Here is a 16,267-nt window from a genome sequence, read left to right as displayed (position 1 = left end):
TAGACTGTCTTTATTTTTTAACATCTTAATTCTATCTCTTCTACTTGTATCATTTCTATATTTCTTTCTTCGAACTTGTGAATATTCTCTACCATATGGTCTCTCTTTCCAGTGCATTCTAATGTTTCATCTCATTTATTGAGTTCTTCAACTCTGGAATTTCTGTTTGGTTTGCTTTTAGAATTTTAATCTCTTTAATAAAATTTTCCTTGTATTCATTAACTTTATTCCTGAGCTTACTGAATGCCTGAGTTTTCTTGTAGCTTATTGAGTTTGTTCATGGTGGCTGTCTTGAATTCTTTATCAGTTAGGTCATAAAAGTATATGACTTTAAATTTGGTTTCTGAAGAATTGTCTTTTTTTTTTTTTTATGTGATTGTCCTGTTACCATTGTTCTTCATGGCACTTGATGATTTGTTCCTCTTCTGGGGAGAGAGGGAGCCCTGTGTTCTTGGCTGCACCCACCTGGAGAGGAGCAATATCATTCTGAGCTTAGTGTGGGGATAGAAAAAGAAGATTGAGTCTCAAATGTCAGAGTTTGGATGTTTTCATTGAGATTTAGTAGATAATGTAGATAATATTGAATTATATTTCTTTAGTTGCTGTATGTGTCTTGAAAAATTTCTGGAGACATTAAATGATTATTTATGTTTATTTATAATTTTTACCAATTACAGGGGTTTCACAGGGCGAATGTCTGTGGTGTCATTCCAGACATAGTCTTCCCATCCTGGGCTACTTCAGCTTCTATTTGTAATAATATATCTAAAATCCCTGTTTGATTTGGAACACAAGCTCCTTCTCACTATTTTGTTCACTCACATTTTCTTAACAGTTCTTCCCTTTGGAAGAGTTTTAGTTAAAGCTTCTTTACCAGATTGAGAAGCTTGCTGTCATTTGCCTTCTCCCTAAAATAAGATATCATGAGGCTGCATATTTTTTGCAAGAAGCTTTTATCCTTTGAACATCTCTTTGCAGTAAAGGTGAATTCTATTTGTGCTGATTTCTCTATGCCTAGTCTCATTTCCTGTAATAGTGTCTTTGACAGGGTAGTCCAGTTTTGTTTTATCTCCCATATATGTTGTATCCATTGTATGCTAACTGCCTGAGTGAAATTAGGAAACACATTTACACAGAAATGTAGACAAGACAAACTCATGTGGTAGTGATTACCCCTGAATACACCTTTATTTGTGTGTGCCTGTGGGTCTCCCATAGGCCACCATGGTTACAGGTGATGCGGTCTTTAGTATTTGAGCTCTTTTGTGTTCCTCATGGATTCATCTGCTTTAATAATCTTAGATCTGGTAATGATTTTGTCAGATTTATACCTAAGTATTTTATTTTGGGGGGTGCTAGTGTAAGTGGAATTACAATTTTTATTTAAAATTCCACTTGTTTATTGCTGGTATGTAAAAAAAATAAATTGACATATATTAACCTTGTATTTTGCAACCTTGCTATAATTGCTTATTATTAATAGTTCCAGGAGCTGTTTTTTGTTGTTGAATTTTTGGATTTTCTACATAGAAAATCATGCCATTCTCTAACATGGACTGTTTTCTTTCTTCCTTCCTAATCAGCATGCCTTTCATTTTCTTTTCTTTCTTTTTTTTTTTCCTATTGCAGTCCTAGAACTTGTAGTACAGTGTTGAATAAAAGTGATGAAAGGAGGACATCCTTTCCTTGTTCCTGACCTTTGTGGGAAAACTTCTAGTCTTCTATCTTGGTAGAATTTTCTTCACGTTTCTTCTACCTGGGATCTACTTTCTTCAAATTCGAAAAATTTGGGGTTGTTATTTCTTCAACTATTTAGAAACCTTTTCCTTTGTTTCTTGTCCTTTGATAACCTAATTACAGATATATTAGGTCACTGAAATTTTCCCAGAGTGCTCTGATACTTTATTCATTATTTTCAGTCTTTTTCTCTCTGTACTATATTATTTGATCTGCTGTTAATCCTATAAAGCTTTCCATAACAAATATTGTTTTTTCTTTTACATAAATTCCATATATGTATTTTTATACTCTCCATGTCTCTCCTTACATTTTAGTGTTTCCCTCTTCCTCCTCAAACCCACAAAATAAGGTTTTACTAACATTTTAAATATTCTTATCTACTTATGTTGTCTGTGCCATCATTGGCGTAGTTTCACTTGACTGATTTTGTCCTTATTTTTGGTTGTGGTTTCCAACTTATTTGCATGAGTTGGAAACAAAAGAAATGTTTATATATAGTTCTGAACAGTATTTGTTCAACTTAAGGCAATGAAATGTGTAATATATACATTTTACAAACATTGAAAATGTCAGTATTAAAAATACATCCTTCAATTATATAGAAATCACATTTTTCCAGGCAATTTTATTCTCTGGGAACAATGCAATACAATAGACTTTGAAGTCAAATACAATAAACTTCAAAATAGTTCGAAAAAAACTTCAATATAGTTTTACTAGTGTCTTTATGAAATTAAGCAAGTTATTTTGTCTGTGAAATTTTGATTGTTTCATATGTAAAATTAAGATTTAAAATTTATACACGTTAAATTAGATATGATGCTGAAGAACCTAATGATTTAAATAAAAAAGTTTGTCCTTTCAGTAGTATTTATCTCTGATGATATTGATTCTATACAATGAGACAACATTCATGTACCTATATGTAACTTGTGATGTATTAAAATAATTCATGCATAATGTAATAAATTTGTAACATATTTTAATAAAATATCAGGAAGGTCATCATTATTTACACATTTATTATACTCTTTACTTCCACAACCCAAGCCTTTGAGTAAATGCATGAGGATTCACTTGAATAGAAAAGATCAATAATTCAGATGCCTTATTTCTGCAGTTCTAGGCAATTGGCTATTTTTTAATCCAGTTTTAGACTAGACATTTTTCTTATCTAAATCATTAATATTGTCCAAATACAATCAGAAAAGAATAAAACTATGCATAGAGCAATTTAAACTACAATATATTTTCATATAAAATAGGCTAAGATGGATAGTTACAATTTGAAACGCTGAGAGATTTCAGAGTTTAGACAATTGGTTTTAGTTAACTTATTTTGCCTAATGAGATTGGATGCTAAGTAAAAACTTAAATAACAAGATAAAATTCCTAGAGACATTGTCAACTTACATGTAATATCAATTGGTTTGCTATCTATGATATATCAAGTTCATGAACACATATTCAAATATATTATATAAACATTCTATTTAGCTAACTTCAATAACAGACTATTTTAAATAATGAAATCCAAGAAGAGTATAGTTAGGACTTGTAACTGAGTTAGAAAAACATAAAATTGATTACAATGCAAATGTTTACCTTGTCTAATTAAACTGTGATAATTAAATGCTATTCTTGGTCATAATATCTGAAAAAATGACTTAAATTTTACAAATGGCTTGGCACATTTCATCAGTTTATGGTTAGATCATTATAGGCAGTCCGTGACCAATTTTCTTGTTATCATACAATTTTATCCTTTAATCAAGAACTAGCCAAATGTTTATTTCCTAATGTGAAAAGTGTTATTTAGTTAACTTTAGAATTGTGCCACTTCTGAGAAGTTTACATTAGACTCAGGTGGTGTGAATTTGGAGTTATTTTGTTCTTAGTGACATTCTATTTTAAACACTGTATCAGTATCAGATATATATTGAGTATATACATAGGGGTGAAATTGCTCAGTTATAGACATGCAAAAGAAGAAAACCTTGGAATTCACTTTGAAAAATTGTTAATTTCTGCTCAAGTTGAACATTCTTAATCACTGTGACCTAGCAAATCCACATCTGGAATTCAAATATGCACCAGAAAACAAGCACAAGAATATTTTCAGAAACATTATTCAAATTAGCTAAAGCTAGAAAGAATCCAAACGTCAACCAACATTCTAGGGGATATACAAACAATGGTATATTTATACTAGAATACTATACAGCAATGAAAACTACACACAAAAGCATGGGTGGACCTCACAGATATAATGTTGAGTAAAATAAGCTGGTTCAGAGTAAGTGAAGGTTATTCAGTTGTGTCTGACCCTGGGACCCCATGGACTCTCTGCGACCCCAGAGGAGCCTGCCAGTGTACTCTATGCATGGAATTCTCCAGGCAAGAATACTGGAGTGTGTTGCCATGCCTTCCTCTAAGGGATCTACCCTCTCCAGGGATCAAACCCAGGCCTCCTGCATTACAAGCAGATTCTTTACTATCTGAGCCACTAGAGAAGCCCAAGAATACTGGAGGGGGTAGCCTATCACTTCTCCAGGGGATCTTTCCCACCTAGGAATCAAACTGGGATCTCCTGCATTGCAGGCAGGTTCTTTATCAGCTGAGCTACTAGGGAAGCCTAAAGGTGTTTAACACATGGTTAGACACTTTATAATCCATTTATATGATGCTCAAAAATAGGTAAACTTGTTTCAGATGATAAAAGGCAGAACAAACAGTGGTTACATTGGGGGATAGTGGTTAGATTGTAGGTTCTGAATGATGTATATCTAATCTGTACATTTAAGAATTGTGTACCTTATACATGCTTTATTTCAATGAAATGTAAGTTAAAAAAAAACAATATGCTGACTATAGGAAAGAGTTTCTATCTTTGGAGTGAGAAAAGTGGACCAAGGAAGAAAAGTAGTGAGGGAATACCATTCATTTACTTCCTCCTTTGTCACGCCTTTTCTTTCCTAAACTCAGTGAGAGGATCAGGGGCTCACCAGCTCAGCCCCCAAATCTTCAGAGGTTCACAAACTTCTGTCTGGGGCGCTTCCTGCTTGGAGGCGGGTAGGGATGGGTCTATAGAGGGAGGCCCCGCGAGAGAAAGGACTCGGAGCCCCTTCAATACCACACAACACTGCAGGAACTGCAGGAACAAGAGCAAAGATGTGGGTCCAGCCAAGTGCCAGCCGCCCCACTGCGAGTTCCTGGCGTTTCAGCGGCTGGACAGCGACAGGATGACTTCCTGCCTTCCCCGCGAAAAGTCTGACAGGTACTTCAATTAATTCCAGAGCGATAAACTATTCACAAAAGGGTTATTCTCCGCTAGCTAGAAGCGAGGACATTCCATTGAGGACTGAACAAAGATTCAACTGCTTTGCTTTTTTTTTTTTTTTTTTAATTCGGAACCAGCAGGAGCCAACGCGCCCCTTCTAAAAGTGAAGGGCAGGAGCGTTTGGCCACTTCTCACCCGCCCGGTCTTCCTGGGGACCAGGCGGTGTGACCCGATCCTCGCGGCGGGGAAGCTTGTCCTGGGGAGAGGGAAATCCATTCAGCCTAAGAGTGAGTTGCACTCTTCTGGGCACCTGGGCGCACGGAAACTCCAGCGAACTCGCCTGGAAAAGAGACCATGCCCCCCGAGTCTCTTTCCAACCTCTCCCAGCGCGCGGGCGGGAATCGGAGCAGTTTCGTTCCCGGGATGTCGGAAAAGGATTTCCTACCCGCCCGGGACGGGACCACTGCGGAGTTGGTGATCCGCTGTGTGATCCCGTCCCTCTACCTGCTCATCATCACAGTGGGCTTGCTGGGCAACATCATGCTGGTGAAGATCTTCATCACCAACAGCGCCATGAGGAGCGTCCCCAACATCTTCATCTCTAACCTGGCCGCTGGGGACGTGCTGCTGCTGCTCACCTGCGTCCCGGTGGATGCCTCGCGCTACTTCTTCGACGAGTGGATGTTCGGGAAGGTGGGCTGCAAACTCATCCCGGTGATCCAGCTCACCTCTGTGGGGGTGTCCGTGTTCACTCTCACTGCCCTCAGCGCCGACAGGTAAGGGCAGAGGCCGCGGCCGTGGAGAGGGGCGGAAGTGTACCTGGGCAAGGAGGGGTAAGGGAAGGGCCGGGAGGAGGGGAGAAGGAGAGAGACTTTCAGAGAATTAGAGCAAAAGGAGTTAAAATGGACAGAGATGGGAAGCTTGAAAAAAAAATAAGAAAATCATTATTTTAAAAATATTTGCATTAGTTTAAAATTGCACAGCCTAGCCTTTCCCTTGTCCTCCACACACTTTGTTGTTGTCCAGTCGCTAAGTCGTGTGCGAGTCTTTGCGACCCAATGAACTGCAGCACCGCCAGGCTTCCCTGTCCTTCACTATCTCCCTGAGTGTGCTCAAACTCATCTCCATTGAGTCACACACACTTTGGGGATCTTCATTATCCACTTCATAGAAAAGCTATAGACTAGATGTGCAACAATCTTGTAGAAGCTTTTGGTGTGTCCCTAAAAACTTAGAGATGCACTTTCCTTATTCAGTAGTTTAATAACCTGATAGGTAAGACTGTCTGCCTTAATACTAGGAAAGTGTTTGATTTTGATTTTTTTTCCAAATAAGGAGAAGAATTATTTCACTGACTAACTAAATGCTGCTAATTATTTGAAGCAAAAATATCTAAAATAGCACATGTTCTTCAGACATGACTTTATACATTTTTCTAGTTTTATTACCTGAAGTCCAGTGATACGATTTTTTTCCCCTACCAACAGGTAAGATACTAAGTTTTAGTATCTTAAAACAGTGCTGAAAAATACATCTTTTATATCAAATCGCTTTCCATATATTTCAAGAGTGGGAAATGTCTATTATTCTGCCTTATGGATCAACTAGTTCAACTGTGTTATTTTTCAGATGAGGATATTGAAGCCCAGGCAGACCTGGGGGGAGAATCCAGTCCTGCTGACTCTTGGTCCAGTACCCTATCCCAGACTCTTGATTTGGGGAATTTAAGCAGGAGGAATGTCTGGATGAGTGTGGGGAGAAATGTGTAATTAGACATCATTGTATGGAACACTGATCTAATTTCCTTAGGAGTAGGTTGTTGACTTAAACAGTTTAGATAAACAATTTAATTTGAATGATTAAGGTGGTGTTTATGATCCTTCTCTTTAATTTACATATTAAATTATTAATGAAAAATGAGTCCATCTAAATTTCCTGGCATTTGTAATAATACCCTTACATCACTTTGGTGTTGAGAAGTTAATCTTCATTGATGAAAAGACAATATTCAATAGAAAGTTGAGAGCCATTGTCTTTTAAACCAAACACTCTTGACCTTTTAGTTTGTGTAATATATTCTTTCTAAAACCACATTCCTATAAAGATGGGTGACTTTGAGTAAGTTATGCATCTCATTTTGTTTCTGTGACACCATTTCTATTCAGTATTATCTTTTAAAACACTTTTTTGTATATCAGAAGTAAAATGTGACTTTTTAGTTTAGTTGCCCTTCTTCATGGAACCCATTTTAATTAGAATGTTAAAAAATTCTACTTAGTGATTAGAATAAAACTTCATGAAGAGCTATCATTATAATAGTTACTCTCTTTATGCTTTCATTTTTAAAAGTGATATCAGCAAGACCTAGGTCTTGAGTTTATTTCATACTACTTTTCTCAATCTATTATCTTGGAGATTGGTATATTGGCTCTGACAAAGGACAGAGAAATGCTATTCTTTATATATTTACTGACTTTTTTCAGTTTATGTGTATCACATACTTTGTAAACATAGCACGGGTACTTTAATAACAGTCATAAAGTTGGTTGCCTCTTCTGTGTGGTCCAGAGCCCACTCTTTCTTCTCAGTGTGCATTTTGAAAATTTAAATCAAGGAACTGGAATTACTAGTGGTGAAATTACACAGTACATTCCAATATACACTTCAAATGGTTTGGAAATGTTTTGTTACATGTTGTTTACACTTCCATTTTTCTTCCAGAGCATAGTAATCAAGTGTTGATTAGTAATTAACCTCCTCATACTTCATCTCACTGAAGATTTTAATTTCTTATGGATTTGGAGATAGGTGTAAGACTAATTGCCCTTAGTACTGTGCTAACTTTTTTTGTTTGTTTCTTTTCCTCACAACACTATGAAATAGGCACTGTAATTATTACCATTTTAAAGTGAAGAAAATTAAGACTTGAAATTAAGCAACATTTCCATGATCTCACAGTGATGGAACCATTATCTGAACCCGATTCAAAACCTGGACACTTCACCATTAAGATGCATTATTACTTTCCCTGGTATAAGAAATTCTTAATGGCTTTTCCTTTTTAATGGCAGACTGAAAAGTTAAGTTTAAAACATCATCATAATATACTACTTAACTCTGCAGTGAGCAATATTTGTTTAGCCATAATAATACTGCATTGACTATCTTGTAAAAATGTAATATATCTTACTAAATCAGGAAGCTAGGAATGAAAAGAATAAAGGTGGTATAAGACAGAAAATCTTTAAATAGCATAACAGGATGTCAAGAGCTAATGCCTGTAATATTTAATTCAAGAGACAATGGCAGAAGTACATTTCTTGGATGTAAGGAGGTAGTGATTTGAAATTTGTTTTAACTCAGGAGTGGGGCCAGAGATGGAATGAGAGACTTCTACTTTTCTTTGTAGCACTCAGTTCTCTCTGATTTGAAAAACAAACCAACCTATTTGAACGTATTCATTTATAATAAAGTTTAGAAAAACAGATACATTAGCTCATTCTAGTTACTGATTTTAATTCTTTCAGTTTTGGAAGAACATTCGGTTAATCAGAAAAGGAGAAAGAAACTCATGCCTGTTGAGTTCTGCCATGTGCAAAGTCTGTATTGTGTTTGCAACTTCATTAAATTTGGAGTTGAAGCGGCTTGTTGTTTCTTTGCTTTCATTTCTGTATATTTCTTGGGAAGACCCTCTAGATGAAGATGTGAACTGCCATTTTCCTGTTGAGGGTCTGGAAATGACACCTCGTGCAAGTCAGGAAGGAGAAAGACTATTTTACTGAGGTTGGGAGCTGCTCTTCCTGTGGGCGATGGGATGCATTTTTACAGAACCTCAGAGGGAGACTTTATCTGCTTGTTATAGAGCTTAAAATATTCTGAGTTTTTGGAATATCAGACTAACTCAAACATAAATAAAGAGAAGGCACAGGATCATGGCACGGTAACTAACTGCCAGGTGCTGGACATTGTAATAGGTGCTCTGTACAGTTTTTCTAATCACAAAACTTTGAGGGAGATAGTTTTATCCCCACCGTATAGATGAAGAAAAAGATCTTAAATGATATTCTAAAGGATATTAGAGATGAAATAACAGTGCTAATTTGTTTGACTAAAATCACTTTTTTCTGTATCTTGTTAACCTCCTAGGTATACGGGTAACCTGGAATGCTTTTAAAGATAGATATAAGTAATTTGAGATTTACATATGATTTTGTTCTGTTTGCATTATTATTAACTTACTGAATAGTCATGTGTAATTGAATGAGGTATTGAAGGCTTGGATTGTTTAAGCTGTTGTGTCCTGGAGTGTGGTTTATTTACCTCTTTGATGGTGTTAGGTGGGAGAAGACCTCATGAGGTCTTGACATTAAAGAAATTTGAGCTATAAAGACAGAATGTTATTCCATTTCCAGTTCTTTCTGTCCTTATGACTAAATTAGGGAGAAAAATCACAGTCTAGATTCTTCTCTAAGATTTCTCAATGTCCTTAGGGGAAAAAAAGATAGGAGACCCAACCTCAGGAACTCTAGAAAAGTATTCAGGTAAATTTTAATAATACTATTTTGTGAACATTTTATATTTTATGATTTTGTGTTATAGTAATTGCAGTGGTAATTGGAGATAAAAGTATTTAATTAGAATTATTCAATATATGATAATACTTTGTAGTATGTGTACATGGAGAAAATACTTGTGAAGGATGTAAGCAAATTACTGAAGTTTGGGAAATGACAATTTAAAATATTTTTCTCATCTTTTCTGTGCTCATAAGCAGTGGAATAACTTGTGGACAAAGAGTCGGACACGACTGAGCGACTGAACTGAACTGAACTGAATTTGTGGACAGAGAGACACCAGGGTTCTTAGTTATTCCACACACTACATAACAGCTTGGGAATAATGGGGTGTTGGCACCTCTCTCTTTTTAAAAAAATAAAATATATTTTATATTGGAGTATAGCCAACTAACAATGTTGTGATAGTTTCAGGTGAACAGCAAAGGGACTCAGCCATACATAAACATGTATCCATTCTCCCCCAAGCCCCCCTCCCATCCAGGCTATCACATAACATTTTTTCTAAGAGGTTTGTAAAGAATAATCACTTTATTCAATATTATAGCTGTAGAAATGAAGTACATTTTAAGAAATGAAAAAAAAAAACCAAAAAATGAAGAAAATGTCACTTAACATCATTGGTATGTCAGTGAAGGCCAGCAGGAAAAAATACTGATAAGCTTGTCTCTGACACCAAGAAGACATTCTAGTCCACGCTTTAATATGTTTCCTATGTTTTCACCAAATGTTTCTTCTCTGCTGCTTTTCATCCTTCTTTGTGCTATACAGTCAGTCCTTGTTGGTTAGCCATTTTAAATATAGCAGTGTGTACATGTCAGTTCCTATTCTTCCTCTCATCCTTACCCCTGGCAACCACAAATTCATTCTCTAAGTCTATGAGTCTGTTTCTGTTTTGTCAGTAAGTTTATTTGTATTATTTTTTAAGATTCTGAATAAAATGGAGTTCATATGATATTTCTCCTTCTCTGTCTGACTTTGTTTGCTCAGTGTGACAATCTCTAGGTCCATCCATGTTGCTGCAAGTGGCATTATTTCACTCTTTTTAACGGCTGAGTAGTATTCCATTGTGTATCTGTACCATATTTTCTTTATCCATTCCTCTGCTGATAGACATCTAGGTTGCTTCCGTGTCTTGGCTATGGTAAACAGGTTGGCATCTTAGTAAAATCTCTCTCTCTTTTCCTTTCTCTTTTTAATTTTTCTTTCTTAAGAGAGTAATTTGAGATGTACTGTCTGCCCAGGTACAGAGCCATTGTAAACCCCATGGATATCCAGACATCAGGGGCAGTGCTGTGGACCTGTGTGAAGGCCGTGGGCATCTGGGTGGTCTCCGTGCTGTTGGCTATTCCCGAAGCCATATTTTCCCGAGTGGCACGCATTGGCAGCTTGGATAACGGCAGCTTCACGGCGTGTATACCCTACCCTCAGACGGATGAATTACATCCAAAGATTCATTCAGTGCTCATCTTCTTGGTCTACTTCCTTATACCACTTGTTATCATTAGTGTTTATTATTATCACATTGCAAAGACCTTAATTAAAAGTGCACACAATCTTCCAGGAGAATACAATGAACATACCAAAAAACAGGTAAGCTCTGTAGGTGTGTATGTTGAGGGCATGCTGGTGAGAAGCAGTCAGTACTATTTTAAGTTCTAGTTCATGGGCTTTCAATACCAGGAGTGATTAGAACAGTAAGAGGACACTGGGACATGTAGCAGCCTGAACCAGAAGGGATGTGGGAGACAGGGATCTCTATTTTGTGGCCATGTCTTAGCTCTAAAAGTCCCCTGAGGTCCAATTTATCTGACACCTGAACATGCCTGTTAGAATGGCTCTGGTGGCTTTTCTTTACATGCAAATGTTTATGCAAAGAAACACATAACAAACCAGAAAAAAATTTCACATTTTAAGTATGTGTGTGTGCGAAGTCACTTCTCCAGGGGATCTTCCCGACACAGGGATCAAACCCAGGTCTTCTGCATTGCAGGCAGATTCTTTACCATCTGAGTCACATTTTGAGCACACATTTATTCAATTGTTTCTTCTCCCATTAGCCCACAAGGGGTGACAGAAAGTCTGGGGGAAGGTTACATCAGGAAAGGACTAGGACACTACCCGGGGGCTGGGGGTGAGGTTTGGTTAGATACCGAAGCGGGAGACTGGGCAGAGAGGGCAGCAAAACAAGAGTGAACGGGAGCAGAGGGCAGGCTGGTGCCGATGTCAGACTTGGTCTAATTCAACTTTATAGCTTTTCCAATACATAAATAGCAAATAAAGGTATACTGAAGTGAAATTCTGGCACCTAGGCTCAACCTGCTATGGAGGCCCATGCTTAGTAATGTAAGCTTCACATCCACTTCCCTAGTTCATCCAAGTTGTCTAATTGATGCTACTGGACTACATCCAGAGCGCCACATTCTGCTTCCTGATCTAGACTCCTTCTCACTCACACTTCTGTTTATCAGTCACCACTACTTACTCCCCAGTGTCAGATCTGCTTTAATCCTAAAACCTTTGCAGACTTCTCTGGCATGTTCTAGTCAATTACCAATAGTTTTAGCTCAGAAAATATCTTGTCTACTCTAAATATCTTGGTAAATTATATCTTCACTTTCATGTTGCCTTATTTAAATATTCAAACAAATTAGATAAATGTGAGCTAAACTTGGGGCTCTAGATGTTAGAAAATGATTTTTAGATTTAAAAAGCTTACTGTCTCATATTTGAATTTTGTCTATTTATCACATTCCTGAAGACCTTCCTATAAAACATTAAACATGCTAGGTGAATTTTATGAAAAGAAAATGTTTTTATTTTAAGGGTACATAGTCTAACACAATAATAATATTTATAGAAATGACAATTACGTCAGATGCGTGTGATTTATGAGAGGCTGGAGTTTAAATTAAATTTCTAGTTTTTTTTTCTGTGTGTGTGTGTGGACAGGATTTTTAAAAAGTCATGCCCTATTTCAATAGATCAACTTTTCTTATTTAAAATACTCTGATTTAAAATTTTTTAAGCTTGAATTTATTCTGTGGTTTTTTTAATTCAATGAGTTTAATAAAAATAGAAATGATTTATGTTTATAGTGATCATGATAAGGCTTTAAGCAAAAGGAAAAGTTAAAAATAATAAATTTTTAAGATCACGGTTTTAACATGAACATAGCCTTTTATGAACTGTCAAACATTTTAAAGTGAAAATAGTGTAATGACCAAAATAGGCTACATCAAATTGTTAAAGTCATTATATTGGCAAGGAAAATCGTTTTTGTGCTTTTGGATGCATTTGCATGCTATGCTGAGTTTTACATCTTTCGAATCACAGTGTGTTTTAGAATGCGGCTGCCTCCATTTTCATTTTAATCAGAGGGACTGTTTCCTTATGTTTGCAGATGGAAACACGGAAACGCCTGGCCAAGATCGTGCTGGTCTTTGTGGGCTGCTTCATCTTCTGTTGGTTTCCAAATCACATCCTTTACATGTACCGGTCTTTCAACTATAACAAGATTGACCCATCTCTAGGCCACATGATTGTCACCTTGGTCGCCCGGGTTCTGAGCTTTTGCAATTCCTGTGTCAATCCATTTGCTCTTTATCTGCTCAGTGAAAGCTTCAGGAGACATTTCAACAGTCAGCTCTGTTGTGGAAGGAAGTCCTATGGAGAGAGATCCACTAGCTACCTACTCAGCTCCTCTGCAGTGCGCATGACTTCACTGAAAAACAATGCTAAGAATGTGGTGACCAATTCTGTATTACTAAATGGGCACAGTGTGAAGCAGGAAATGGCACTGTGATTTTGTCCATTCAACTCACTACCTGAAAAGAAGGTACTCTTGTATTTCTGTTGAGTAGAACAGAACTGAGCAATTATTTTTCTTACTAAATCTCAGCTAATTCATTAAATGATTTCACAGTTGACTCAGAAAAGGCAAAACAAACATTGTTACCATTTTTCTCTGAACAAGACTTTAAGTGACATTATGAATGTATGTATTCCTCACATTAAAAGTGATTCAAAAAACAACTCTATATTTGTGTAAGTCAATATTACTTCAAGATTGAAGTTGTTCCTAGAGCCAACTCTAGGGCATTTATCTTAAATTTATTTTATTTGGGAGCATGAAATAAATTTCTTTTTGACTCAGTGATCTGATGAGTGTAATATTCAAGCTCCAAATATTTGAAATACAGGTCATTTTTTTCCTGGTGAATTTTATTCATAACTAGTGCATGTATGTATTTCCATTGTTTGAGCAAATTAATAGAAAATTCAAAAGGTGGAACAAATCTTTGTGCAATTAATCATAATTTATAGAAATAATTTACATCTGTAACTTCCAAGCATGTGATTAAAAGGTATGAAGACATTTGTATTATAGTGAAATAGATATCATCTGAATATGATTTGAATGTAAAATAGGCATCATATGTTCCAAATTGTAAAATTATAACTCAGAACTTGGCATGTCCATCTTACTGTACATTGCTTAATGTTTGGATATTTGGGTGATTCTGTGTAGCTGTGATGAGATATAATTCTGGTGAGTTCAATCATTTACTCTGGTGAATTCAACCATCCTTTCTTGCAATAGCTACCAGATGAGTGTGTATATAATCTACTTGGACAGTTTATTCTGCAACAGTATCATAATTATCTCAATAATTCTGGCTTAAAATTTCAAAAAAGAAACTTAAAGTGGATTCCACAGCCATGTGGGAGAGGTAGGATTTAAAACCATACCATGACATACATACTCACTATTCCACCATCTCTCTCTTTCTTTCTCTTTTCTCTATTGGCTTTCTTGTATCTCAAATAGTTGCTCTTAACCTTTAGGGAAGTTGGAGAGTCACTCATCAGAAAAATGTAAAGTATCACAGATAAATTTTATATTGACTCTAGGTATTTTATAAATCTTTCAAGTATCATCCATTAAAATCTAAAGAACCAAGGGTCTCAGGGTGAGAGTCTTTGGTCAATCAGTAACCATTCTTCTTGCTAATAATAAGATGAGGGTAGAAATAGGTATGTATGAAAGATTACAATATATATGCACATCATATTACATAATATTATTCTTTTAAACTCTAAACTTTCAAGACCTTATAGTTAAAAGGTGCATATGTGACTTTAGCATCATGTGTATATATACATATAGTATATTCACTATATAATAAATATATCGTATATTACTGGGCTTCCCAGGTGGCAGTAGTGGTAAAGAATCCTCCTGCCAGTGCAAGAAGTGCAAGGAGATGCAAGAGATGTGGGTTCAATCCTTGGGTCAGGAAGATCCCCTGGAGTAAGAAATGACACCCCACTACAGTATATTGCCTGGAAAATTCCATAGGCAGAGGAGCCTGGCAGGCTACAGTCCATGGGGCCACAAAGAGTTGGACACGAGTGAGTGACTAAAAACACACATACTATATTACTATGTATATGAATACATATACAATACATTGTATATGTAATTTCATATATGCTGTAAACTAAAGGGACATACATCTTAACTATAATGATCTAATAATTTAAAGGACAACATTGTTAAATAATCTGATATCTGATGTATTTTCCAAGAATGAAAAATATCTATTCATAAAATATTTTAGAAAATTTTTATTTTATTGAAAAATTTTAAAATATTTTGTTAAAAATGTTTTTCTGTAATACTACCAATGGGGAAATAATGGTACCACACCACAAGTTTCAATTTTCCTTGTTTTTAAAAAAAGAATTTTAATAATAGCCACATATTTGATTACATAATATTATCAATATTATCAAACTTTTGACTACATTTTAGAATTTTCTCTCTGGTTTCTATTTATATTAATATTGCAACTCAGATTGTTGTTAATGTTGAACCCTGCTTTTAGGAAACATGTTCAATACTTGGAACTCTCTTCATGAATTAAGCAGGTTGAGGATTATCTGTACAAACTCTTTTGTGAACTTGACATGCATTCTACTATTGGGTTATAATTTTAATTCAGTCACTAAACTGTTATGACTTCTCATTTTCAAAAAGTCTCAAAAATTGCATCATTTTCTCAAATATTTCCTTTCTTTGGAAAGAAAGTTAAAGTAGTAGTATATAATCACCTGAAAGTTACAATAGTAGTATATAATCTGTGGTGTATGATCATGCTATATATAGCATGAGAAGTAAATATTTAATATTTACTTTTATTATTTATTTTTCAAGTCAAACAAAACTTCATGTCTTACACACACATACATATACTGACACACATGATATTTCTTCATTTTAAAATTAGAGTTTCAACTTTTCTCTTGATCAGGTTGTATCTATATTTAGCTAATGTGCAGTTATTTTGCTTACATTTTGAAATATTTCTATTTATTTCTGGGAATTTAAAATTTTTATTGTTATTATTATTAAGTAATGAAGTTAAAGGAAATAAGCTTCAAATTTATCTATGAAATAATACAACAGAAGTAAATTTAACTGGTTATGCTTATTAGCCAGAAGTATAACAAAAATGCCAAATTCCAAATCTGTTAAAAATGTAGGGTAACATAGATCTTTAAAGATATAATCAATTTATTGATTTATATAATTTCATCTAGTAGTACTGTAATTCAAGCAAATATTAGGAAAAAAGCTGTGTCTAATGTGGTAATATCTCCATAATGA

General features: G+C 35.4%; 1 protein-coding gene across 6 annotated transcripts in view; it reads left to right on the top strand.

Annotated features, from left to right (window-relative positions):
• The window catches only part of NMBR (neuromedin B receptor), a 45,289-nt gene extending 31,047 nt beyond the window's left edge, over positions 1 to 14,242 (top strand). For 5 of the 6 annotated variants that reach the window (XM_081530954.1, XM_081530952.1, XM_081530953.1 and 2 more), the window contains 2 exons: positions 10,839 to 11,187; positions 12,998 to 14,242. In XM_081530954.1, the coding sequence (XP_081387080.1) occupies positions 10,861 to 11,187; positions 12,998 to 13,399 (729 nt within the window). In that variant the 5' untranslated portion in view covers positions 10,839 to 10,860 and the 3' untranslated portion in view covers positions 13,400 to 14,242. Of the gene's footprint in view, positions 1 to 5,251; positions 5,797 to 10,838; positions 11,188 to 12,997 lie in introns of those variants that run through there. The other variant, XM_081530951.1, reaches the window with a different exon arrangement.
• The last annotated feature ends 2,025 nt before the right edge of the window (positions 14,243 to 16,267 follow it).

The sequence above is a fragment of the Giraffa tippelskirchi genome, chromosome 9, assembly GCF_054371585.1.
Source record: "Giraffa tippelskirchi isolate mGirTip1 chromosome 9, T2T-mGirTip1v1.2.pri, whole genome shotgun sequence".
Taxonomy (NCBI): Eukaryota; Metazoa; Chordata; class Mammalia; order Artiodactyla; family Giraffidae; genus Giraffa; species Giraffa tippelskirchi.
This window is presented reverse-complemented; position numbering and strand designations above follow the sequence as displayed.